We start from the raw sequence: 27777 nt of genomic DNA, 5'->3' as shown, positions 1-27777 counted from the left end.
TGTGACAGGAGAATCGATTTAATGGAATGGTCCCTTCTTCCTTGCACATAGGTAATGATTATATGCTTTTCCTTCTCAAAGAGGTATTTGATTCTCAAAGAAATGTATTTCTAATGTTTAGAATTAAGTAAGAGAAAAGGGGATTGACATCCAGGAAACCTTCCAAATAGGGTTCTACTCCAGGTATGAAACAGACTATCTACTGCTTAAAGAATTTAATATGGAAAATGATTTCCTAGTGAGTTACTCTCACCAGCTGTAGTTTGCTTCATGAGGGTCGCCTATGACTATCCTGCAGGGGATATGATTCACTAGGGGAAAAGGATCAAGCGCCTTAAAAAAAGGATATATATATATATATCTTTGTGTGGTTCTATTGAATCAGACCCAGCAAGCTACAAGGGCTTCCGGACCTTTTAGGTACAAAGATGTGCCAGGCTGTGAAATCCAGAGGTCCCTAGCTGCTTCTGAACGTGACTGTGGGCTGGCTTTGAGAGCTCGACCAGAGCTGCTTGGGAAAGGGTTCCTTGGGAGCCTTCTCAGAAAGCAGAACTAGGAGACGGATCTTGTGCTTAGGAAGCCTTGTGTAGGCTCTCGTGGCCAGAAGGAGTCGGATCTGGATGGGAGAAGGCCTAGTGTCGAAGCGGGTGTGTATATGTGTACCTAAAACGTGCACCTCCACCTCACTCCAAGGAAGGATGGAGAGCTAGCAAAAAGCCAAAAAGAAAAAGCCCTCCCGGCTGTAGGCCGATGGGAGGCGGGAAGGAGGAGTGAGGCTGGGGAACTTCTCCCAGAGCCAGTCAGAGGGGATTGCTGCTGGGAAGCCAATCAGCGTGCCCTAGCCTGCAGCCCCTCTGCAGTAGTTATGCCAGAGCGCCCAGTGTAGAGCAGCGGCGAGCGAGTGGCAGGGCAGAGCAGCCAGAGCCACCGCACACGCTCCGCAGCCTTCTCCCGCGCCTCTCCCGCCAGGTTTGCCCGCTGTGGCAGTCGCCCAGTCTCCCTGCTACGCTTCCCGCCACGCCCCGCATCCCGCAGGCCAGCAGCCACACGACCCCCGCCGCCGTCCCCCAGGCGGCGCGGCGCGGCTCGCCCCGCCCCATCCCTCCTCGCCACGCCCACAAGGCTCCGCCCCGGTCCGCCCTGCGCCGCCAAGCGGTTCCCGCCCTCGCCCAGCGCCCAGGTAGCTGCGAGGAAACTTTTGCAGCGGCTGGGTAGCGGCTTGTCTCTTGCTCTGCAGGGTCACTGCCAGACTTGCTGAGTCTCGGGACCGCTCCAGCTCTTATTGCCACTCTCTCGTGCTCTCCTGGCTCCCCCGAGAAGCAGGATGGCCGGGACCGTGCGCACCGCGTGCTTGCTGGTGGCGATGCTGATCGGCTTGGGCTGCCTGGGACAGGCGCAGCCCCCGCCGCCTCCAGACGCCACCTGTCACCAGGTCCGCTCTTTCTTCCAGAGACTGCAGCCCGGACTCAAATGGGTTCCGGAAACCCCTGTGCCAGGTGAGTACGGGTCCCTTGAGCTTTCCCTGTGCACAGTGGGAAGCCAAGGCGCGCATGGTGGCTCTTCCCAGAGCGCGCTGCGCTAGCCCTGAGGGGCCGCGGCTCTGCCGCCGGGTACCTGGGAATGGTCGCTGTGCCTGGGGCCTGGCCGGGTCTCCTGAGGGAGGGAAGCAGACTATATGTGGACTCTATCCACATGCCCCGGGCTCACGCTACTGTCAGGGAATGTGCAAGCCAGAGCAGGGAACGGCGGAGATCGCCTTTCTAGCGCCCTTTTCTGGGGAGGGCGGGAAGGTGAGAGCTGGCTCCCCTTCGGGTCTAGCAAACCGGCTTCACAACGTGGAGACGGTGATTTGGGAATTTATCACCCTTGCTCACACATTCTGCCTTAGCTGGACCCGCAGCTCTGGCCATACTTTTCTCCGTGGTGTGTCCCCCATGCCTTCTTCCCCTAGTCTGGGTTCCCGAGGCTGACCGGGCCCAAGTGCAGGCAAAGTTAAGCACACATTTTCGAATCCACAGGGGCAAGTAGAGGCACACTGAAGGAAACTTTTGAGAAGGAGGGTCCCTAAAATGTGGAAGACTGAGCCTTTTCCTTCAAAACAGCTTCCCTTATCTAGGTTGGCAAAATCTCTTTAAAAATCGGCGGTGCTGGCCTGCGGAGCAGGAGTCCAAAGACGATTTAACTCCTCCCCCTCCCAAATTCATCTGCCTTGACAGGCTGGACCCCGAAGAGAAGATTTTAGGCAGAGTAAAGTTTCTGGGCGCCTGCCTATTGTTCCGCACAGTCAGATCATTCTGTAAGGGCATATTTTAACCTTAGCTGAGGGCTGCTGCTGTCAACAGATGAATATTAATGGTCTTGTGTGATCGACTGTCCAGAGGATGGGGTCTTAATGCCTGCCTTAGAATCCAATCAGGACAAGTTGCTACACTAACAATATGGTCCGAAGATTAGGTTTCAAAAAGATTAATTTTTCAGAGGTGCGCTCAGAAGAAACCGGCCAACCATATTCGAACACCGCGAGACGTTTGTGGCCTCCAGGGTCTCTTTCCGAGGACTCGTGAATCCAGCCAAGCGCGCGTCCCGCGCTTGGGAGAGATTGGGAGCAAGCCTAGCCACAACTTGGCTGGTGGCTCTCAACAAGTCAGGGAGGCGGGCCGGATCGTTGGACCAAGTTGTGAATGCGGATGCGCGCCTTGTGGGCGCTGCCAGGGAGCGTTCACTGGCAGGAGGTTACCTAGGCAGCCAGCGCTCCCTCAGTCTTTTCTTTAGGTTGATGAAAAGAGCCTAGCGAGCCTGCTGTTCAGTTGCAAAGGTAATTGGTCACCCTTTTTTGGTGACTGAAATGCACTTGCGCATATGTTAAATATTGCCTTGCAGGATATCGCTCTAAGGGAGGGTAGAACTACCTCTTCCACTGTTAAATCTTAATAACGTACCACGTGGGCGTGTGCAAAGAGCTGTAAGGGGCAACCTATGAATCGGTTCTGCAGAGCTGAAACAACAGGCGAATCTCTCTCCCCTGGAAGTGCCATGCTAATTAGATTGCTAAGGCTAGAGAACATGCTTTTGTTGATAATGTAAAAATTGGTCCTTATAGGCTGAGCCCCCACAAGATGAATTGGTTCAGGGTTGGGTTTGGGCAGCATTTGGCTGATGCGAAGAGGTGAAGTAAAAAATGGTGCTTAAAGAAGGAGGAAAAAAGCCAGAGAAAAGTCCATTCTGATACTCTCTCTCTCACAAGCGCGCGCGCGCGCGCGCACACACACACACACACACACACACACACACACACACACGAGTCATGCGCGTGCGTACACACAGGCGCGTATACACACACACACACACACACGCACGCACACACACGCACGCACGCACACATGCACGCAAGCACAGAGGCGCGCCTGCCTGCCTTTTTTCCTCCTTCCCCCCAGCCCTCTGGCTGCCTGCCTCTTTGCTACATCTGTATAAAAGTATTGGGAGGGCCCACACACTGTGTCTATGAGAGTTGGCTAGGGCTTGCTTCCTGCCTTTCCAGCTTCCAGCCTAAAGGATGATCATACTTATAGAGACTTACTTGTAGTAGAGATTCCCCCCCCCCCCATTATTGCCAAAACTCTAGGAGAAAGCACTTTTCCAGGTTAAAAAAAAAAAAAAAACCAACTCACTTCAATTATTTAATAAAAATTAAATGGTGGCCAGCACCTACATGGGAGGTGTGGAAACAAGTCCAAATTTCAAATATGATATCCATACAGCTACCCTGTACCCTTGTTTTTTTTTTTTTTTCTTTTTCTCACCCCTATGGCAGTACAGCTTTCAGATCCTCAGGCCTGGTACAAAATCTTTTGTCCTGAATTATAGTTGGGCAAATATGGATGATGTAGATATAGAAAATATGGTGAAAATCTGAATGTTCATGTGTGGAAAGAGCTCATCAGTATTTCAGAGAAGAGATGATAATGGCAGACTGAATACAATGGCAAGTGCGTAATTTCAAAGCGAATAAATGTGTAATTTGCTGCTGTCGTTCACTGGTTACAAATTGAAAGAGAGCTACAAATTATTTGATAGTTATGAACCATCACAATGACCGCTTGGCTTGCCCTCCCCCATCTATAGTTTAATACATGATCAGTTTATCTGCTGCACTGTCTTAACTGTATCAAAGCTTTCTTTGTCCCAGATAAAATGAGATTCATTCCCACTAAAGAAAAGTCCTCAAGAATGTCCTGTTTCACGAAAGGGGCACATCTGGGATTGACTGCTAACTTTGGCCATTAGTAGAATTGGGTTAGAGTGGATAAGGTACATTTCTTATGCTAATATGGATGAGACTAAATGGCATTTGAAATCAGCCAGCCTAAAAAATAAATCATTGATGCTGAAGAACTACCCCAGACTTCTACAAAGCTGGTCTAAACCCTTCCAATTTCATGTTCCCATTTCTTTTAGTGTTCAAAGGCACTGGATAGCCATTCTAACTAGCCTGTTCCCCAAATACATGAATTTCTGCAGACCCCATTTTTTTTTTAAGGATTTGTAACTTGGAAAGCACTACAGATGGAAACCAGGCACACAGAGTTAGCATTTGGCAGGGAAATCCATATAACTGACTTTCAGTGCAGCTCGTTTGCTCTTATTTAATTTAGAAAAATTCAGAAAAAAAAGCCAATGAGCTCATAAGTCTAGATGTTTATTTTGTTTTGCTTAACCTACCCACAGGCGCAATCAAGAATGGATACAATTTTAGGCAGGGGAAGTGAGCTAGTAATCAGACAATGATGTTTGTTTCCAATTGTCTCAAGGGAATGTTACAGAAGTCTGAAAAAAGTTTCTCTAAAGAAAAATCAAGTGTAATTCACTTTATGAATGCCATATACCACTTTTGTGTGTGGGGGGGGTGGGAGTTGCAGGGGGCTGATGGGATGAGAAAATCAAACAAACCATAGTTGTGTTGCAACTCCCCTAAGATTGAGAGATCTTGCCTTGGAGAGGGCCTTGGAACATGCTAGAACTGATCCAGAAGGCCTGATCCACCTATGGGTAAAAGGAAACCTCCAAGAACCAAGATTGATTTGGAGTTTCTTGAAATTGATGAAACAAAACAAAACAAACAAACAAAAACAAACAAAAAAAGAATACAAAGTAAGATTCTTAAAACAAAATTTGTTTTTAAATGCACGTGTGTGCTTTGTGTGTGTGTGCATGTGTGTATGTGCGCATGTGTGTGTGTGCGTGCGCGCACGCTAGAGCGGGTATACTATGAAAACTAGGAACCATATCTGTGTTGCCAGCTGTGGTTCTCCAATTATTCTGAAACAATTAACAGTCCTAATGTTGGGAGTGAGAATGAGAATTGAGGCGGGGGAGGGTTTTCTCTCCGCAGAAAGACATTTGAACCAGCAGGTGATTTGTCAAAACTTTTCCAGAGTTGTACTGCTCTGTGCTAACTTAGCAGAGTTTAGAGAATTCTTTCAGATGTGCTCTAAATAGATTTATTGCATAAATCCTGCCTGAGAAGCGCTTAGGAAGAGCCATAGATCTGATGGAGATGGCTGCTGATGGGTGGGGCGGTTTGGCAGGCTCTGTGTTAGGTGCTGGGGCGTCTGGGGTGGGGGTGGTTGTGGTGGTGGTGGTGAAGAGAGGAGTAAGATGCAGGCCCTTTTGTCAAAGGGTTTGCAGTGTAGTGGGGGAGCACACAAGTAAACAGGCTTCCCAGGAAACTTGTAGGATTAAATAGGGTGAAAGGGGTTAGAAAATACCTCCAGGAAATTGGCTGAAATGGTCACAATAGGCAGCCTGGGCAAGGGAAAAGAACTGAAGAGATGAAGTGGGAGATAGGAGAAGTCTCTTAATAGAGCCTCCATCTTAAAAACAGAAGACGGTTTTTGATGGCTGCTAGTTGACACAGATGGTGTCAGCTTTGCAGTGTGTTTTTTTTTTTCTTATGGGCTGGTAGATTGTCTCCAATATTTTGATGCAATATTTTTGAACATTCTGTTGCTTCCATCTTTAGAGTTGCAATGTTTGCTATTCACTGTAGCCTAGGAAAAGACTGCTTATGACCAACCTGGGAGAAAAGAGTACTGGATTTGTCTCCTATGAGACAAGACAGAAAATATGTTTTCTCTTTAAATGGCAGCTATCAATGACCATGCCAACTTTAGTGTTTGATGCATATACAAAAGCATGGGTCTTAAGAGGGATCTTATTACTCATTTCTAAGAAAATTGAAGATAATCACTTATAACTTGTGCACACGATACATCATTTGGAAAGAATTTCACTGGGGATCATGTTGCTCAACTGAAAAGTTCTGGCGTGCTGAATTTGTACATTTTTGTGAATGCTTCCTTTTACTCTGATCTCTAGCTTTTTTCTGCATATGGTTATTTGTATGTTTTAGATTATAAGCTTCTTAAAGGGGAAGGTCTTGATTTGAGCAGTGTTGAGCACAATGCTAAGCACCGTACAGCATTTGGTTGATAATTAACAAAAATAGAATCCCCAGATCGTTAAATATTTTTATATGAACTCGCACATACTTTCTTAGGTTTATTTTAAAAGCTTAAGCCCGGTGTTGTGGCACATTATTAGGGTGTGTAGATAAACTTTTTAGTCTTTATGTATTTTGGCTCTAGACAGATCCAGGCTTATTTCAGCTATCTGCTGACTATTAATATAATAACTTGTAGTACTTATTAATATTGAATACCCAAAGAAAAAATTGAAGTAAGCAGCATTGTTATGCCTGGATTAGTATAGTTAAATATCAACAATTATTATAGAACATAAATTGTAGTACTTCTCTTAAATCAAATCCTCCTTGATTTAATGTCAGCTAAACCTTCTTGGTAATGTTGGTATTACCATATTTAGAACTTGAGTTGGGAGACATGCACAGACCTGTTGAAGCACCTCACTGGCTTCTGTAACCTGGGATCAGAATTGGTGTAAAGGCTCAACTCAAGAGATTCTTCCAAGAGCCAGCATCTGTTTTTGCCCTAGCCGACCTTGTAAATGGGTTTGATATTTCTGGTAACCTAGGGTCTAATGAGAAGCTTGGGCAAAAAAAAATCCCCTAGTCATTTGCCCATATTTAGTACCATGTCTGGCTTGAAATAGCATCTCTAGCACTCCATTAAGAAGTGAACATCAGAAAATGGAATCCCAAGCCATGGATCCGCAGACTAGCTTTAGACAGCATTAAGTAATGGGAATTTGCCTCCTGAACTATAATGGCAGAGAGAACATGGTTCAGAAAGCAGAGTGATGGCGGGCATATCAGCAGAGAAAATGCATTTTGAAATTCTGTATGTGAGTGGTGAGGCACCCACTGGAACATCATGAACCCATAGGAGGATCCTTTTGAATATACAAAGTAAAGAAGCTTTACTCTACTGCAAATTAGAACAGCTAAATATCACATATCCAAGTGCTAATTATCAGAAATTCTTGTCATTTTTTAAATAACAACAACAACAAAAATAAATCCAAAGTGATTATCAAGAAAGACCTTTTTTTCACTTTGGCTTCTCTTTGTGTGGAGATGGACAAAGCTGCATTTGAGAATTTGAATTTTTCCTCATGAATAAAAAGGGAGTTAATGCATTTCTAGTGTTCCGAACAGTTAATTACTTCTAGTAGCTGAAATTGTATTTATATGCCAGATTAGAAAATCTACTAAGCTCTTTGAAGTGTACTTAATAGGCTTATATTGATAAATAATTGATAGAAAGGGAGATGAAATATAAGTGAAAGTGGTGATGAGAAAGGACAGGGAAGTCAAACCCATTATAAACAAAAGTTCTACCCACTGAATTCATGCACTGCCAGGTGCAAGTTGATCATTTCTCAAAAAAGAAGGTTAGTGTTTAAAATATTATCTTTCCAATTTTCTACAACGAAGCATGTGCTGTTATAAATGGAGAGGGTGATGGACAGTTTTAGGGTAAAATTTTAATTGATCCTTTAGAATGTCCCTTTGGAAAAAAAAATAGAAATCCTGGTTACCGCAACCTTCAGGTACAGTTTCACAAGTATTCCTATCATGACCCTGTGATCGTCTTTAGGTTAGGAATTATATGCTATTCATCTTTGTATCTACACCTAATGTGACCAAATGAATGCGGTTAGAATGTATTAGAAATACAAAATTTCAATAAAGTCAACATGTAAGTATTGATTTAATTTTTCTGGATTTTCTAAAGAGGAACCACTTTTTTCAGGTTAAAAAAAAAATCCATCCGTTGCCTACAGGTAAGTAAAAATGACAAAATGACATTGCTTTAATTCATCTTACATCTTAATTCCCTGGAAGAAGTACACTAGCCAGATCTTATAAAAAGTAAGTATTTTGTTCTTGTTTCCAATGCAATTATAAGTAATTTAAAGATAAAATTTTACACATATACAAACTCATGTATTTCTCTTTACTGTATAGATCTGTTGAATTTTGATTTGTAAAAATATACCACAAAGTATCATCATTAAAGAAGTACATACCGGTAGGCAGTACTCAAGTCACTGTTCAACTTATTACCTTTGTTGCAGCATACTCAACAAGCTGTCCTTTCCAAGACAAACTGATTGTAACTAAGTTTGTCTTCAGTATTTGCTACTTCATGAAGATTGATGAAGCTGTGTTTAAAAGGGCATATTCCAGAATGTGTTTTCAGGATGAGAATTTTTATTTGGCAGAATAGAATAATTTGTGTAGTCTCTTTTTTTAATTCCAGTTCTGTTTTCTCTCTCCAACCACTGCATGTTTAGTGTTGACGATGTGTATCATGACATCCTGAGACTCCTCATTGCTCTTTATCAAATTTTGCTTCGCATAATTGAAGCTGAGGGGAAAATGGTGAAGAGAAGAAGAGTTAGAATGACAGGCATAGTGAGGAGATTAAGAGCTCACATTCTGGTACATATCAGAATATTAACTAGCATATAGCAGAAAGGACTAGAAAACATTTGAACATGGATTTTTGCATTTATTCAGGGATAATACAGAGAGATACCAGAAATGCATTTGTTGGTATTTTACCAGTACTTCTTACTTTTCATCCGTGGTTTTGAAGTATATAACTAATTCTTGACCTCATCGAAATCTAATGTTCACTGAATGCAGGGGCCATATTTGAATCAAGATATCCTCTAGACTGGTGAGTAGAGTGCCTTGTACATAATTATTGTTGTAGCTAATTACATAGTTAACCAACAGTGATGAATATAAGAGTCCACATGTGAAGACAGATTCTCGAGGACTTGACTACTGTCCAATGAAAGCTTAGGATTCCATGTAACTGTAGACTGATTCCCTTTGTGTGTGCTTATCTAAACTGCTTTGTAGCAGAGAATGAAGAAAGGATGGTACAGTTGCAGTGCACACCCATTCTCTCTGACCTTGGGAGTCCTGATGGCCCAAGAACATTGAAGAGGAGGTGACACATATTTTCTAACTGTGGTGTTACCTACATATAGCAATGCAATATGTATATACATATTTTTATAGACTATACATACATTATTATTTTTATAGACATAGTGTATTATGCATATTATTTCAGTTGAAATTTGTTGTTACTCTTAGCACTGGGTAGTCTTTCACAGTCCTAGCTTACATTTATGTTTTGAAAGCTGTGCTTTAATCTGACTCATGTCTGTACAACACTACTCATAAAGTGTCTGCAACTTCTCAGTTCCAGGGATTGGCTTGGTTCCAACATGCATGTATGTGCATGTGTTCCATTTGTATTTTGCATACACACAGATGATATAGCTACAACTCAAGTAGGCTGTGTCCAACCTGGAGCTTGTGGGCCACACATACCAGTGGCCTACTTTGGCTAAGAATGCAGCTCAACATAAAATTGTAAATTTACTCAAAACATTCTGAGATTGTTTTTTTTGTTGTTTTATCATGAGTCTTGAGCATGAACTTTATAGATGATGATATCTTGTCACAATGTCAAAAGGTTGGATGTGTATGATGGAAGATAGGCCTAAGCATCAGTGGGAAAAACTAAGGAATATAGCCTTCCACACATCAAGTCAAATGATTTTTACTTGGATTGGCCCCAAATTGTTGCTGCATTGTTTCCTACTGATATCACAAACCTACTGCCTATTTATAGTTTCATTATTTTCTTATGTGTGGAGATGTGCTCCTCATTAAGTAGCTACAGTCAACCCATACTATGAATTGGGCCCATTCTGGAGGACTACTTCCAGTATTGATAGAATTGAATAGAATGTGGCCCCAAAGGCACTTCCCAAACTAGATTTCTGAGAATGTTTGCACTGGGGAAGATACATATCTGTTTTAGAAAACAGATGGAAGCTCACAGAAAATAGACTTAACTAATAATGAGCTTTATATGCTACTTCTATATTAATGTTTAATTGTCATTCATTCAGGCATTGTTTCAACCCACAGTTACCGAGCACAGATCTGGGCTAGGATGTAAGAGTAGATGAATAAGATAAAACTGTTGCTAACAAGAGTACCCTACTTAGTGAGGGAGCCAGGCAAGGGGGACTCTGAGTATCAAGGAAGCCAGTGAAGGCTACCATAATGAGGTATGGCTCTGGGAAATGGGGAGGCATGTTTAGTGCCTTAAGAGTGCTGTTGTCAGGAACTCGAAAGATGACTCAATGGTTAGAAGCATTAGCTGCTGTTAGCAGAGGACCTGGGTTTGCTTCCCAGCACCCACATGGCAGCTCATAACTTTCTGAAACCCCAGTTTCAGCTGACTTGACAGCCTCTTCTGACCTTTAAAGGCACAAGGCATGCATTTACTGCATATACATACATGCAGGTGAACATACACATAAAATGAAAATAAACAAATCTTAAAGAAAAACTTCTAGCCAGGCAGTGGTGGCACATGCCTATAATCCAAGCACTTGGGAAGTAGAGGCAGGTGAATCTCTGATTTTGAAGCCAGCCTGGTCTACAGAGTGAGTTTCCAGGACAGCTAAGGCTACACAGAGAAACTCTGTCTTGAAGGAAAAAAAAAGCAATTATATTGTGCAAGGAATGTGAAAAGTGGAGACTCATGACAAAGTGAAGGGCTGGACAGATAGCTCAGTGGGCAAAGTGCTTTCCCTGCAAGTATTAGGACTTGAGTTCAAATCCTTAGGACCCATGTAAAGCCAGCCTGATAGTATACACATGCAATACTGATGCTCCTATGTCAAGATGGGAGATGGAGACAGGAGATTTCCTAGTAGCTTGAGGGCCAGCTATCCTGGCATATGCAGCTGTGAACAACAGATACCCAGTCACAAACAAAGGCAGAGGAAAAAGAATGAGGTTGCCTTCTGGCTGCCAGACAAAGGCTTTCACTCACACTTGTCGGGCATGCCTGATGGCCTGATTCAATCCTTGAAACCCTCAAAAATATAGGAGAGAACAAACTTCACAAAACATGTCCTGTAGACATGGGCCATGTCACATGGACGCACATGTAATAATAAGGTGGGATAGGCCACAGCTATTTTTCCTGGTGGCCTCTAACCTCCTGGGCTCAAATTACCCTGGTGCCTCAGCATCTCTTGAGAAGCTAGGACTACGCATGCAGCACACTGGCTGGTTTAGAAGAGTGTATTTTTAAAAATGAAATAAGGAATGATTGTTGAACAGATCGAACTTGTGGGACACTTTTATCATAGAGGTAGAAAATGTCTGCTAGGCAGTTGAAGTTATGATCTGAATCACAGAATAGAAAAAAAATTGAGGCTGGGGAAACATTTAGGAATTATCAGTATATAGATGGTAATTAAAGTCCGGGGACTAGATGAGATCACCAGGAAAGTGTGGAGTTCAGATTAAGTACAGTTGGGACTCATCAGTATATAGGCTCAAGGAGAAGTCATGGGTGTGGATATTTTCCAGTCTTTTTCATGGGACATGTCTTAAAAGGTAGTTTGCCAACATCTGGTGATTTAAAAAATATATGCCAAATCTTTCAAGAACTTTCTTGATTAAGAGAAAGTATGAGTCTATGTTGTCATAGTCCAAGACTTTGTGGACTGCAAAATACTAAATAGTCAGTTGTGTACACGCACAAACACGCACGCGCGCGCGCACACACACACACACACACACACACACACACTCAAACAAGCAAGCATTCAGGGCCAGTATAAGGAGAAGGGGGAGGGAAGGAGGGAGAGAGGGAGGGAATAAACACTGGAGATGCATTTGAGTAAAACTGTTAGATTTCTATTTATTTTTCATGGCAATAACTATGAATTATATTTAAAGTGGAGGTTGTTAGTTGTTACCTTTAGCAGTGGGTGGTCTTTCACAGCCACATCTTGCCATGTTGAGTTTTCAATCCTTGCTTTCATGTATTTCCTGTGCACATAATGCAAGCAGTCATGAAAGTTCTGCAGTTGGTGCCTTGTTCCAATAAGGTGACATTCTGCTCCTCCCCCATGGGGGAGCTTTCCCACTCCATGGAATGAAAGCTATAATACTAGTTTTGGGAGGTCTATATTCCATGCTGGCTAGATATGAGACACTTGGTTCCAACAAAGTCTAGGAATACTTGTAAAACCAGGGAGATCTTTCTTACGTGTCTTCAGATATGTAGTTCTTTTGTTTCTGTGTTAGGAGAAAATAAATATGATGTCTTAAGTTCTCTGTTGTTTAAGAGGCTTCCTTCATCAGGGTTTCTACGTTTATTTTTAAAGATTTATATTTTATTAATTTGTGTAGGTGTGTTATGTGTGCATCTGCTCTCAGAGGCCACAAGAGGGCACCAAGATCCCTGGAGCTGAAGTTACAGGCCAACATGAGCCATCTGATAAGGGTGCTGGGAATTGAACTCCAGTTCCTGGCAAAAACATCACGTTCTCTTAACTATGCTGAACTACAAGGTTTCTACTTCCTTTCAACACACACCCCAAACTCCTTTGTTTCTACTAGATTTTTTTTTGTAATAATTTTAAGGTTGATAGGATAGTTTCCCTTCTTTAGAAGATCATAGAAAATAACATTTACCCAGTATCTACTGTATGCATGCCACTTGCTAGCTACATAACTCATCACAATATATAAAGCGAATGAGAAAGAGAGGTGGTGCACGCTTATTTTATAGTTTGAAAAACTGAGACCTAGAAAGTTTTACATTCTCGTTTGTTTAAATGGTGGAGCCAGGATTTAAATCCAGATTTGTCTTACTACATCTCTAATACTATTTTCACTGTACTCTTTGGACTATGAGCGTAAGTAATACAGGGTGCATATGAAGTTTTGAACTGAGTTGTCATATTCCTTTGCCTTTTGAGGAATTATACATTCTGAGTCTTCTATTTCATTTTGCCTTTGCTTGTCTAGTCTGTTCCTTTCAACATTTGTTAGATGTAGATGCTCAGTACTATTTATTCGTTCCCCTCTCCATGTCTTTGCTCATTCACACACCCGTTCCATAACTTCATTATCATATTTGAATGGTTTCCACGTCTCCTTTCAATCTGACCTCTTCTTTGCTGTGCAATCCACAGTCTCAATTGCCTGCTGAATATCTCCATCAGAAATTCCTAAGTGCTTTACCTTAAACAAATTACTTACCTCATCATTTTCTTTTCATATCTTCACTAGTCTGTTTCCAACCTTCTATATTTCTGGTGATGGCTTTGCTTCTTGATGCAGACACTTGAAACCTTGACATCATCTTTGATTTCTCATGCCTATATTAATTATCCAAGTCCAACATGTCTCTCACTTGCATCCCTTTGCCATACGTGCCATCTATTTATAGGTGACAGGATTCTGAATCATTACTGATGCAGTTGTCTATTGGCTGAATCTTATGGACCACCTGCATGTCTTCCCATCATCACCGCATAATGTAGCTAGCCTTCCTTACTTACCCTCCAGAGTCTCAGTGCCATTCCATCTTTTTTATGAACCTCTGCCCCCCCCCCCCGATTCCTCATGATTAGATAGAATTGTTCCTTTTTTGAACCATGTTACCCCATTCAGACCCACTGGATCTGAATCTGTATTTCCAACAAGGTCTCTCAGTGATTTGTACGTATGTTAAAGTTTGAAAAAAGTTTCCAAGCGAAAGTTAGATGAGGGTAAGAACTGTGCAGTACTTGTTTAGAACATCCTAACCATAAATTAACATCCTTGTCAGTTTTCACATCTGTGCTTTGCTCATTCATCTACTGAAGTGGCCTTAGGGACCTATATACAAGAAATGTATGAGAAGTAGGGAAAGAAAGGAGGAAGGAGAGAGGGAGGGGAATGACAGATTGGAGGCGAGGGAATGAAGGAAGGAGAGAAAGAGGGACAAAGGCTGGGGGAGGAATGAGGATGGGATAATGAACCAACCAGACACACACACACACACACACACACACACACACACACACACAAAGAGAGAGAGACAGAGACAGACACAGAGACACAGACAGAGACAAAAATAAAGACAGAGACAGAGAGAGCATGCAGGAGTACTCAAGATAAAGTAGTTAATAACTTTGGGACTAGTTTGTATCCATGCATAGGTAAAAGGTACAGTCTAGGCTTCTAATTCAATGTTGTAGCCAGGGGCAAATATCCCCACTTAGCATTGTGCTGCTTCCTTAGGTATGAGTGGTTGGATAGATTCCCACTTCTTTTGCTGATATTCTGGGGTCTACTTTCTCTGGTCATCCCCAGAAGTCACTGTACCCCTTGAAATGTTTCAAAGAACTGTACTTAGTGTTTGCAACAGACCCTTCTATTTTCACAGATTTTTATGCTTTGTTTTCAAACTTCAAAGTGCCCTTCTGAAAGAAAGATTTATTTTCCTCACCATATTCTGAAGGTTTCCTACAAATGTTAATTTCTCAAACCTTAATCATTTTTCATCTTTGAAATTTCAGTGCTGTGGGTCAATTTAATAACAATGCCCAAAATGATTTTGGAGGGAGGGGCTTCAAAAGCTGTCACATTGGTGTTCTTTGAGGAAGTAAATTTGCCTCATTCACAAAAATCTGAAGGTGAACTTGGAATCCAGTCATTCAGTCTTCCGTCAACATCATCCAGTTCTGTCTTCATTTGGCCCTAATAGCAATGACTACCAGCTGTTACTCAGGGGAAGAACTCCTGAGAAGTTTACCATACTTAATAGATAAGGGCTAATGAGCAGCCCAGGTTACTTAGCTGACACCCCACAGCTGAGGGAAACAAGGGACATTTTTTTTTTCTCTCATGGCTTTACACACCTAGATCACAAGGGCCCTCCTTTATGTCTCCTTCCTTCTGTTTCCCTTCCATCCTCACATACTCCCTCAACTGGCTGTAATTGAAAACAGAAGGTTTTTTATGGTTTGTTATATTTATTGAATGGTTTTGTGTTTCTTGTTCTCCTAAAAAAAAAAAAAAAATAGATGAATGTAATGTTTTATACTTTCCTCTGCCATTTTGGTTGTAAATTGTACTTCCTTTTCCTATTGCTCCTGATTTCCTCCCTCCTTGTTCTCCCTCTTGCTCTCTGCCTCCTCTACATCTGCCTGCACCCAGTGATTGCGGGAGAGAGTTTCCCTTTGCTGCCACATGTTTGCTTTGGGTAGCTGGTTACTTCTCTTGGGATATTATGAAATGCGCTTCCTTATTTAGTTTGGAAGTGAAGAACTCTAAAGTGTTCCCTTTTCTAAGATATGTGGGAATTTAAAATGCTCTTTGTATAGACAGAAGATGGTTAAGTATATCTCACTTGACAATCTCAAATGAATTTTTCTGCAGTTGACATTCCTTCTTTATCTTAATTCTCAGTGAAGGCAGTTTGCATCTTTGTTCTTAGAAATCTCAGGGCTGGAGAGGTGGCTCACAGGTTAAAAAAAATCCTCTCTCTCCCTTACTTCCTCTGTCTCTCCCCTCAATTTAATGTTTTTTTTCTTCTTTTTATCTAAAGATAGGTCCTTTTGAAATCCTGCTGACATGTGTTAGAACTGACACCTACCTTGTAGGTTAACCAAATTACAGTCTGCTTCTCCCTGATGACTTTATCACATTTCAGGGACCTTGTTTCGCTTGTGGGGTTTCATTGTTCTAGTCTCAATCTTGACTCCAGGTTTGAGATTGTGTTCCAACCATACTGCCATGTGATACTGTTCCTTTGTCTGTATACTTACGGGGATCTTTTGTGTGTCTTGGATCTGTTATCTCTTCCAAGCTTGGCCAAGGTTATGAGGTTATGTGCTTATATATAAATATTTAATAACATAAGTTAGACAAAATGTGCTTGAAGATGTTTCAATCTTTCCCTTGCTCTCTACCTGAAGCATTCTCTCTCTCTCTCTCTCTCTCTCTCTCTCTCTCTCTCTCTCTCTCTCTCTCTCTCTCTGTGTGTGTGTGTGTGTGTGTGTATGTAGGTTTGGAGGACGTTCCATTGCACTTTGCATGATGGACACAATGAAATTAAAGCTTTTGAGTTAGTCAGGACTACTAAAATGGTAGCTCTATGTCACAGATAACATTAGTCTCTTGTCTTTTCTTTCTAACTGGTTCCCTAAATTCCCCTAAGCCAGGAGGTTTGAGGTATGAGATTGTGTGTTTTTAAAGAAAATATTATGGATGAAGACTAATGTTCTCAAGTCAGGAAGAACAATTAGTACCATTCATTAATCAGGGAGCATGTTTTGACTCTGGGTCCTGGCTAGGAAATATAAACTGTGAAAGTCACACATATATATGAACCTCAGGCAAATTTATGACTTGTCAGCCTTTTAAGGTTAAATTCTTAACCCCAAATCAGGGCTGGCTTTCTATGTGGACTCCAGCACATTCCTTTGGGCCACTGAGCACACCCCTCCCCAGCCCTTTGCTTAACAGAAGTTAATGGCCTAATGAGCAAGAAGGATTTCTGCCTCTTATCAGCTGCCTAAACAGCAACGGCAAGGCTGATAGACAGAGTTTATGTCAAAACTTGAGTTGTTGAACTGAGAAACTATAAGGTCAGTTTAAAAACTCCAGAAATGTGGTATCTCTCTAGTCACCAACACCTGTCAAGGAAAGGCAGTAGACACTTGAGTTCAAACAAATAGTGACACTTGCCAAGACCATGAAGAGTCTAATTAATTTTGCTAATACTTCTTTCCTTTTTTGTTTAGTTCTTCTGTAAATAGCCTTCATACATTCTTTAATAAGCTTTCAGGGTGTGCCTGGAGGTTGTTATGGTCGCATGGGAGTGATTGTCAGATGGTGAAGATGATGAAGGTAGGGATAATTATATTTTTGGCTCAGAGTTTGCAAGGGGCTGCCAGACGAAGGAAAGTAGACATCTACTACTTTCTGCCTTTGTTTCTTTCTGAACTGGAACTTTGAATGGCTGTGAAGTCAACTTGCCATGAAACGAGAGAAGTCTTTGTGCTTCTTCATAGTGTACTGGCTTTTGAAGAAAGGCGAGGAAGTGCCTGCTTCTGAGATCTGTTTGGAATCCAGACTCAGACTCACATGGAGTAAATATTTTAGGATAGTCCCTACCCATCATAGTGAAAGTTCCCTGACTTTCATTTTCTGTGTTTGCAATTTTTCAGAGACAATAATGAAAACATTTTTAAAAGATTCTGTTGTGTTATTGGAAATCCTATTTACACAAACAGGCATTGTTGTGGCTTAGGGAAGAATGTGGGGTCCCATTCCTCAGGTCCTTGTATATCTTTGCTAAGGGTTGTCTAAATAGAAGTAATGACGCTTTAGTCTAAGTAGCTTTTCTCATTTAGGTAAGCAGGGTGGTTTGAAGTCTCAGTTTACTAGATAATGGAGTCTCTTCTTAATTATTTCAGGCATGCAGGTTGCTCTCTTTATAGTAAAGACCCTAAAAATCTAGTAATCTCCTTCGGCATCCATTTGGTAATAAAACCCTGTGCATGTTCAGGGGTTAATTTTCATTACAATTGCATGTCAGCGTCCTACCCTCACGCTTGAGGAAATTCTACTATCTTTTAGGGTCTGGTTTCCTCACAGTTGCACACTTTAGAAACCATCTAAAAACCCTGCTGTAAATACTAGGTCTAGAGGAAATTGAAATAGATTCAGATTCATGCTCATTACACATCTTTCACTTAGAGCCTTTAATAGCCTTGTCATATTTCTTGGAAGATCATATGCCTGATTTTGCCAGAATGGGGTATCTGCTTTGAACGAGGAAAAAAAAAAGTGTTAACTAAAGTGAAGCCTAAGCATCCTAGTAACCCTATTCTATCCTTTAAACACAAACTAAATAAAAATAAATAAATAAAATAAAACAAAGTCCCCAATTTCCCCTAGCCGGCCACCCAACCAAATACCCTCAGAAGTCATCTGGTACATAGCTAGGTGGGCAAAACTGAAGGAAAAAAAAAGAAAGAAAGAAAAGAAAAGGCTCAGAGCACTGTCATCTGTTAGCCATTCCAACTGGTGTGACTTCAGTGCAGTTTTTATTGAGCACCTGTGGTGGGTGTGGTGCTAATAATCGTTAACATTTATTGAGCCAGGCACTGTGCTAAGCCTTTATGAGTGGCATCTCACTTAATCCTCACCACAGCAGTACCAGGTGGCAGCCTTTCCCCACCATTTCACAGACAAGGAAACTGAGGCTTTCAGTGGGTTAGTAACTTCTGTGGTCAAGTAGGCACAATGAATTAAACCCAGTTTCTTTCCTTCCAGAATCCCATCCTTTCCTTTCTTTTCATGATAGGCTGTGCATTTCTAGGAAATGAGTTTTGAAAGTTGTGTACGTATGACAGTCTAAGGACTCTATTATCCTTGCTCTCGTAAGGGAAAGGATATGTGTTGAGAGACAAAGCTCCTTATACCTGTTGAAGAAGGAGGAGTGCATAGAACTGATTGGAATGCTGCCTCCTGAATAGTCTAGAACCCTGTGGTCATTATGGGCATCTCTTTCTTGCTTAGAAGGTGGTTCTTCAAATTGAACTCTCTGGCTACTTGTGCCAACTTCCCATCAGTGCCTCAGCCTCATTGGAGTGTTAGCTATCTTGAAACCACCGCTCCTTAGATATGCATGGTCAGGAGAGTTTAGGATAATTGGTCCCGTATTTCCTGTGCCACTATTTCTCCTTTATTTCAACTTCTTTGCAAGAAGGATTCAAATTAAATGAGGGGGATATTCCTGAACAAGATCACTATGTCTCAAGAGCTGGAGGAAAGTCCTAAGAGTGGCAATCCACAGGGAGACTGTGGATCCAGACAGTTGAATCAACTAGATTCACTGTCCCTGAGGCCTGGCAGTGAGCTCTTGAGAGCTCTGTGTCTGACTCACCCATGGTTTGATAAGAAAATGGACTTGCCATTATGACATTTTTTTGAGTTTTTCAACAAAAGCATGGCAATGGAAGGGAAATCCCCAAAATACTTGTTTGGATAATTTATTTTGTTTTCATAGTTTTAAAAGAAAGTAATGAAGAAAAAAGTTACTACTCAATTTTAGAAAACATTTGGTCAGGGAAAAAAGAATTAAGCACCATGTGTACTTGTGTGTGTGTGTGTGTGTGTGTGTGTGTGTGTGTGTGTGTGTGCGCGCGCGCGCGTTCACCCGTGTAACAGTTCCCTTGGCTTCAAACCTACCAAAACTTCCTGTGTCTCCAATCTTCTTGTAGTAGGTCTGCAATGCTTTGCTTGTCAACAACCCTCTGAGGCACTTTCTCCTCCATTACATCTCTTCCACAGAAAGAAGTTACCACCAAGTCTAGGGGGAGGATGGCCAGTGAGTGAGGGTTTTGATTCATATGACATGGGTGGGTTTGAGGAGGTAGAAAAAAAATCTGTCCTTTCCAGCCCTTTAGATCCTGAACTTCTAACACAACACTATCCTGAAGATGGGTAACATCTCTGGAGCATTTACACCGCTATTCCCCAAGATGGCATAAACGCCACAGCCCCGGAGTTTATCTGTGCAGACATTAAGATAAGCTGAAGGGTAGGGAAGAACAAATGGTTGATAGCAGCACTTCTCAATCAGGTCTAGAGAATGACTGTTTTGTTTTCTTTTGGTTACAGTGTTGTGCTGTACTAACAAGGTAACTGACTCCCTTTCCCTCAAATTTCTATCTCAGGGAAAGAGGAAAGATATAATAGAGGGTGCAGATTATTTACAGTGGCTGAGAATGTAATTACAAGGTGCAATGGCTTGAAACTGAAATGTAGGTTAGCCATTAGAGCTGGGAGAAGCATCCTCACAGTAAGGACAATTGGGCATCGGAAAGATTTGCCTGGGAGCTGGATAAACAGCATCTCCAGAAATTTTAAGGAGTAGGGCAGGGGTAATGTGAAGAAAAACCCAAACTCAGTGTTGGGCTCAGGTCCAGACTCATGGGCAGCTTTCATTACTGCCCGGCTTCCTTTCTGATTATTTAATTGCTAATCTCTTGAAAGAGATTTTCTTTTCATGTATCCAAAACAAGCCTAATTTGTCTAAGCATAAGATAACAAATTCCTTTGAGCAGTGAATTTGAGCAGATAATAGGGCATTTGGATAGGTCTCAACAGACTCCTATCTATCAATTTTTCTGGAGTATGGGCCAACAATTAAGGCACTGTTGCTGTTGTTATTTCACATCTGCAAGGCTTTTAAATTTGGATTATATTAGTATTATTTATCTTATTGGTGATTTTAAATAAAATTTGGTCTTGGTCTATATTCCATGTTCATCTTTTACTTGATCTTTACTTCTTTTTTGATATATCCCCTTCCCTGTTTTCAGACACTTCCTCTCCCTTCCTCCTTTTCATTGCTGGAGGAAGGTCCCAAAGAAACACCTTTGTCTTCAAGCATGAAGGTCATATTTCAGGAACATTGCTTGTATATACAGCACTCAATGAAATACATGGCTCCCCCCAAAGCAGAACATACTCAGGTTGAAACATCTAGATGACATTACGTTGATACTTTTATGTGAGGTAGAAGAAATGGTGAATGTGTCCTTGGGCTGCCACAACATGTTGCCTCAAATTCGGTGATTTAAAACCTTGGACTTTTCCCCCCCTGACTGTTCTGGTGGTCAGAAATCTGAAAGAGGGCTACCACACAGTTGCCTTCCTAAAGGCACGGGGAGGAATCCTTCGTTGCCTCTTTGAGCATTTGGTGGCTCCTTTTCTGTGACATATCTCTTCCATCTCTGCTTCCATCTTCCCAGGTCCTCCTCTTGCTATGTGTCTTTTTATGTGTCTTCACATAGGAACCTATCATTGGATTTAGACTCGACTCAGGTAATCCAGAATGGCCTCTCTATGATTCTTAGTTATGCCTTCAACGATCTCTCTTTCAGATAAGGTCACAGTGACAATTTCGGGGAGTTAGGTGTAGACATAGCTTTTTAGGAGCTAACATTCAACCTATTGTAGTAGATGTTAGATTTCTGGGGCCTTCTGAATGTTAGATTTCTGGGGCCTTCTGAATCACACCATCTTATGGGACTCCGCTATTAAAAGGGAATTTGTTCAAGACATGTTTAAAGTGGGTTGTCAAATGTCAGGGGTTTCCCAAGAGGGATGTGCACAGTACCTGCTGTTAACCCATTTTCCACACAATTAAACCGAGGACATGGGGAGAAAAAAAATCATTCTGGATCAAAAGAAAAGAGATTTGAAACATAATAGGCTACCATGTTATTCAGCATAGATTTTGTCTTATGACTGGATTTTTTTCCTTGAGAAGTCTATTTTCTTTCCTAACCACTTTAGCCACAGGAAAGCAATTATTGCTCATTACGCACCTGAAAAGCCTTTTCACGGGATCTGTGGGATCAAGGTGATGGTGCACTTTCAGTGTGCTGCAGCTTTCCACCTCTTCTTTGTGATTTGCTGAAATACTAGCAACAGGGAGATTTGGAAGCCAGAAACGTCCCTGAAACAAAAGACTGCCTTTTTAGGTTCAGGTTCAAAATTCTAGCTATGGCTTGCATGCAAAGTGGTTAATAGAGCTTGTGCAGATGAGATCTCTGTAGAAATGCTTTCGAACTTGCTCATGACAAAGGATCGGGTCTAACATTCCTGGATATGGAACATCTCTCTTCAATGGGGAAACGTAGGTGTGTCAAGTGACTAGTGAGTATATGTACATGACCTGCATGGAAGTATAGAGTAGAACGAACCTTGAAAGATCATTAGATTGTTTCCTAATGCAGAGTTCCTTCTGTGGTCTCTGATATTGCAATTTGAATTATGTTTCAATGTGTCAAGAGACAGGAGTTTCATCACTGACTGTTCATAAATTCAATATTAACATTTGAGTGTACTATATACCAGGGTCTATGCCAGAGGTTCTCAACATGTGGGTCATGAGCCCCTTGCAACCCCAAGGGCAACTTGCCTAAGTCACAGGTGACTTTTCAACAGCGCAGATGACAACACTTGATCCTTGTTGCAAAAGAATCCCCTCCCCATGGTGAGATTTCATATAGAAAGAAGGTCCGAGCCCTTAGGTTGAGACTAGGATATTGAAATTCCCTGCTATCACTCCGGTTTTCATATTTGAAGATTGCATCTCAAAAATTAAAGGGAAAATTATCCATCTTCTGAAAGACAGGATCTCAGCTACTTATCTGTGTAGAATAATAATTAGGGAGTCACTAGGGGAGATAGTGAAATTACCTTAGCTTAGTCCCTTTGGAAGAAATCTAAACTAAAAGAATATTGTGCATCCCAACTCCAAAGTAGCTCCAGTCCAACTCTGGCTTTGTTCTCAAATTTACTTTTCATTTTATTAACGGGTTTCCGATCAAGGTGTGTGTGTGTGTGTGTGTGTGTGTGTGTGTGTGTGTGTGCTTGTGTGTGCCCCCACGTGTGTATGTGTGCTTCCATTGTTAAATTTATCCTAGTGTTATCAGTGAACTTGACCTATTTCTGTACAACAAAAGGCTCTTGAAGTTCTGGCATTACCTCCAAATGAAATCAAGGGGCCTCAAGCCCAAAGCACAATCAGCCCCTTGAGATAAGATGAGTCAGTTGAAGGTCTTCCCTCAAGGAGCTTACATCCAGAGAAGGCAGACAAATTTAACTGTGAGTCAAGTTAGAATGTGAGAAGTATCACTAAAAGATGGGGCCTGTTGTGGAAATTCAAAGGCCTGAAAACTTTTGGAGTCTGTCTCTTTAGGGGTGATGGTGCTTCCAGGGCTCATGTAACTCCACCTTACCTTGTCTTTTCGTTCTAGTCCTGCCAGGTTCCTTGGAGTGCGCTACACTCCACCTCCTTACAAATCCCCATACCCTTGCTTCATTTTCTTGGAAAAAAATAGAATGAATTGACCAGAAAGAGACTGTAGAAATGTCTTTGATAATTAGGTAAAGAAGAAAGACCTCTTTGGAGGTCGTCATCTTTGAAGTGAAAAGAGGAGAGGTGATGAGACAACAACAGGAAAGGGAGAATCTGAAACATTTAAAAAGCAGAAGCAGGAGCTGGAGAGATGGCTCAGTGCTTAAGAACACAAACTGCTCTTGAAGAGGACTGGACTTCAGTTCCCAGAGCTTGTCAGATGGCTTGACAGCCAACTGTTAACTCCAGCTCCTGGGGAACCTTATGCCCTCTTCTGGCCTTCATGGGCACTGCACACATTCATCCAAACCCCCTCTGAGATATAACACAACAACAACAACAACAACAACAACACACACACACACACACAGTGAAATTCTGTGAAACACAATCTGTAGAATATCATATTTGGCTACAGCAGATGAAGATGATCTAATATCTAGAGTGATCAGAGGTCTAATTAGAAATCCTTAGAACAATCTATGAACTCTAGGGTAGAGACCATATTTTGCACATCATAATATTCCTTGTATTGGCCTTGGTCCTTGGCAGAGGGTAGGCATGCAATGAACGTTGGGTGACTAAATCAACAGGTTGGCAGACTGAATATAATCAATTAATTTGTGTTTTCAGAGTGCATGTCTACTGCTGCTTGGGGATGTGGTCCAGAAAGAACCACTTTGTGCAGAGATCTGGGAATTTAACTTTTACAGGGCATGAAATGATAGGCAGTTAGTTGGCAGTTGGCAGTACAGATAAAGGTAATTCATCCTTTAATTCTGAAACCTAGAGAATGGCTTATCTCTAGGGTTGCTTTAAACCCCCAGTACTCTGGTGGAGTAGCGACATTTTGGCCTGCCTTTTATAGAAGCTGAGTCTATGGCAGCCCCAGGCGTAGGCTTTGATTTAAAGTCTGAGCTCCTGATATCCAGGTGCACCCTCTGCAAGGTCATGTTCTTTCAGGCAAAATAACCTTCTGTTGGATTCCCTAAAATCATTTCTTTATCAGCAATGATCACTTTCCCCTCTGGTTTCATATGCAGCCATTTCTTTCATCTGTATTCCTGGCTTGATTAGTGAGAAATTAATGAGCATGTAAGATTTGATTTAGATAATGATTAATTAGGGGAAAAGGTGCCATTCTAATAGCAAGTCACTATTATATGCTAAGGAAATTAGTTAATATTTTTGGATGGCAAATTGACTTGTCCTTTGTTAAAAAACAACCTTTGAAAATGCCTGATATATTTCTTGTAATTTTAATAAATAGTAAAAGTCATGAAGTACCTGGGTTTTTACGTCATTAAATTCTTTTGTCTAATATTACCCCAATGATAATATTGCTTTTTTTATTTTCAGAACAGTGTATCTTTTTTAAGAAAAAAACCCCACTGTTCATAAAGCTGACTTTGACAATGAAATGTGTCAAATCATCATACATACTCACATATATATGAAAAGATTTCAATTTTCATTGTTACTGAGCCCTGACGCCTCATTTTTTCCTGTTGCTGTTTGAATATGCTGTTATCTGCTCTCAGAGAAGTATAAGGATCAAGGTCTACATGAATATTCCTTCTGTTCTTTATGTGCTTTTACATAAGATTTTGACAATTTGTTGTCATTAGTTAAATTGTAGTCTAGTAAAATAGCCAACATATAGAACATAATAAAGGTAATTACAGAATTGGAGGACTGGAAATGACCTTGAGAGGTTACTTCATCCATTTCTCAATTTCAGGCTGTATGGCTAATCTTCCTAAACAGCACTCTTCATCATATTGTGTCCCTGCTTGAGAACCTCCAGTTGTCCATTATTGCCTCTGGGGTAAAGCCCATAGGTCTTGGCCTGCATTCAAGGCCCTTCAATTTTGGGTTTGTCTATCCTGATAAGCTAACTATACCCTAGATTTCAGCCTGTCTCTGAGCAGGCTGTCTTCTCTCTTTGTACCAAATACATATCACCCCTTGGCCTCTCCAAATCCTTTGCATTCTTTACTCTCTTAACTCACACCCCATATTCTTTTGGGCATTTCCTTTGACCTCTCCCCACAGGTTATCTGATGAGTATTTCCTTATCTAGAAAATATTGTCATGTTCCATATTTAAAAAATACACCACTATTGATGTATAATTGGTAATCAATAAAATGTCCCATTTTAAGTAATGAGTTTTTGACAAATATGTATAAATACTTATAACCACTGCTTCAATTAAAATATAAATTATTTTCATCACTTCAGAAAATGTACTGCATATTTTGTCACCTAGCCATGGACCAATTTAAATGTTCTCTGATTATTTTGGGGTGTGAAAGTCTGGTCTCCACATGAACACATGCATTTAGTGTGTGTGTGTGATTTTTTTTTATTTGTTGAATTTGAATTCACACTTGTTGAAGGTTTACTCTGTACCAAGAAGACTAAGATATGCATTCTATAAAGCCGAGCATATGGTAATCCCACTTTACAGGTAAAGGCAAAAAAGCATGTAAAGGTTGCATAAGCTGCCCTTGCTTGCACAGCTGTCAAATGACAAGGACTAGTCTCTAAGCAGCTTGACTTTTGGAGCAATAAATGCTTCTGCTATTTCCCTGCTATTACTACTTTTTATAATGTTGGCTTCCCGTCTTGGAAGAAAAGCTAATGGAACATTTAAACAATCTCTCTCTCTCTCTCTCTCTCTCTCTCTCTCTCTCACACACACACACACACACACACACACACACACACACACACACACTTCAATTCTCTGCTTTAAGTATGGAAAGGGCCCCAGCCTTGGTGGAGTTGGGAAAAGGAAATCAGGGTTATTCCAAACTGTCAGATCTTTAAGTGGAGGCATCAGAGAGGAAGAGATGGGCCCAATGTGAAGAGCATGTGATGAGAATCAAGAAGATTGAGCCACAGGCATCCATGCCTAGAGATATCATGGGATGTAAAGAGAGCTGCATCTGGAAAGAGCTTCTAAGGGGACCACCCATGGTTAGTTTCTGGGAAAAGAGTAACAGGTAAAAGTGCACAAATGGGGAACACATGAGTATAACCCCCCCAAAAGATAAAGCTTCTATGCTTCAAATAGCCCTTTTAAGTTGTAGAACCCCCAAACTGGGTCCCATGTGCACGAAACACTTAATGTCAAAATAATTTGAAATATAGAATACATAGCTCCTTCAAATGAAACATGTATTTGTTTATAGACAAGATTCTTGGAAATAGATTTTAAAGTGTTTTTCCAAGAGCAAAGTTATTTATACAGATATAAAGCTGTCAGGGTCATCTGAACTACCCCGAGTTTTAAGTATAAGAGGACACATAGTTCTGGATAGTTCTCTCAGTCTAAAACTCTCAGTAATTCAATAGTATGTACGTTAGTTGCACAAGACATTCCACCGGACCTAGGAATTGTTCTCTGCTCTTTAAGATTTGTAATGTAGAAGAGTAGAGTTATAGCATGGAGGTATTTTTTAATCATTCAAAATAAACGGGAATTAGTAACCCAGTAATGACTTTAGATATTATTACTTTTTATTTATTATGTTTTTAGCATTTGAGAATGAAAGTTATTAAGTCTCTCCCAACCTACGCCCCCCCCAGCTTCTTTGACTAGTGAAGTGCTGCTGTGCCAGGATATGTTGTTTGCCACTCTTTCAATTCCCATTCTTTACATAAAAGGTATGTGAGTAACCCTCTTTGAAAGTGTAATCCAACGTTGGTTAAAGAATGCTTCCCTATTTACTAAGTCTGTTTGCTAGGGAGGCAGAGAGAGGAGGACCTCTGAGTTTGAGGCCAGCCTAGTTTACAGAGATAGTTTAAGGACAGCCAAGGCTACATAGACAAACTCTGCCTTGACAAAAAGAAGACGAAGGAAAACAAAAACCCTTTATTTTATGTGCACTTGTATTTTTACCTGCATATCTGTGCACCACATGCATGTAATACCCATGATGGCCATAAGAGGGCATTGGAGCCTCTGAAATTGGAGTTAGACAGTTGTGAACAACCATGTGGGTGCTGGCAATCCAACCTGGGGCTTCTGGAAGAGCAGTTAGTGCTCTTAACTCCTGAGCACTTTACTATGTCTTTTGTTAGTTACATTTTATTTCTTCAGTTGATCTTTTGACTTTTGTCCTTATAAGTATAAAGAATTCTCAGTACATCTCCTTAGCCATTTGCCCTAGGATTTACTTTGTATTCATCCTATTTGGGATTCAGTTTCTACAGGAACTTCTTATTTAGTCAATAAGGGTTCCCTCTAAATTTCTTATCTATTCCTTTCTGTTTTGTTATTTTCCAGCAAATACTCAAGGCATTAGAATGGTTGCATTTCTGTATTGTTAGTTCATTTAGGCATGAGTAGTGCTCCTATGTTGAATTTGTCATGAGGATCTTTTGAAGCTTGCCTATGAGTTATATGAAATTTATTTACACCAATTTATTTTTCCATCTGGTATGTATTTCCTTTGTTAGGAAATCCTGAATTCTTATCATTTATGAGTGTTCTTATTTTTTAAGCTTATAGG

At 41.2% G+C, this 27777-nt stretch overlaps 1 protein-coding gene across 1 annotated transcript in view; it reads left to right on the top strand.

Moving 5' to 3' along the window:
* Positions 1 to 1181: 1181 nt before the first annotated feature.
* The window catches only part of Gpc3 (glypican 3), a 341329-nt gene continuing 314733 nt past the window's right edge, over positions 1182 to 27777 (top strand). Inside the window, exon 1 of the mRNA XM_051178590.1 lies at positions 1182 to 1496. Coding sequence (XP_051034547.1) covers positions 1325 to 1496 — 172 coding nt within the window. The 5' untranslated portion in view covers positions 1182 to 1324. The remainder of the gene's footprint in view (positions 1497 to 27777) is intronic.

The sequence above is a fragment of the Phodopus roborovskii genome, unplaced genomic scaffold, assembly GCF_943737965.1.
Source record: "Phodopus roborovskii unplaced genomic scaffold, PHOROB, whole genome shotgun sequence".
Classification (NCBI taxonomy): Eukaryota; Metazoa; Chordata; class Mammalia; order Rodentia; family Cricetidae; genus Phodopus; species Phodopus roborovskii.
Note: the sequence above shows the minus strand (reverse complement) of the source record. Positions and strands in the feature narration are given on the sequence as shown.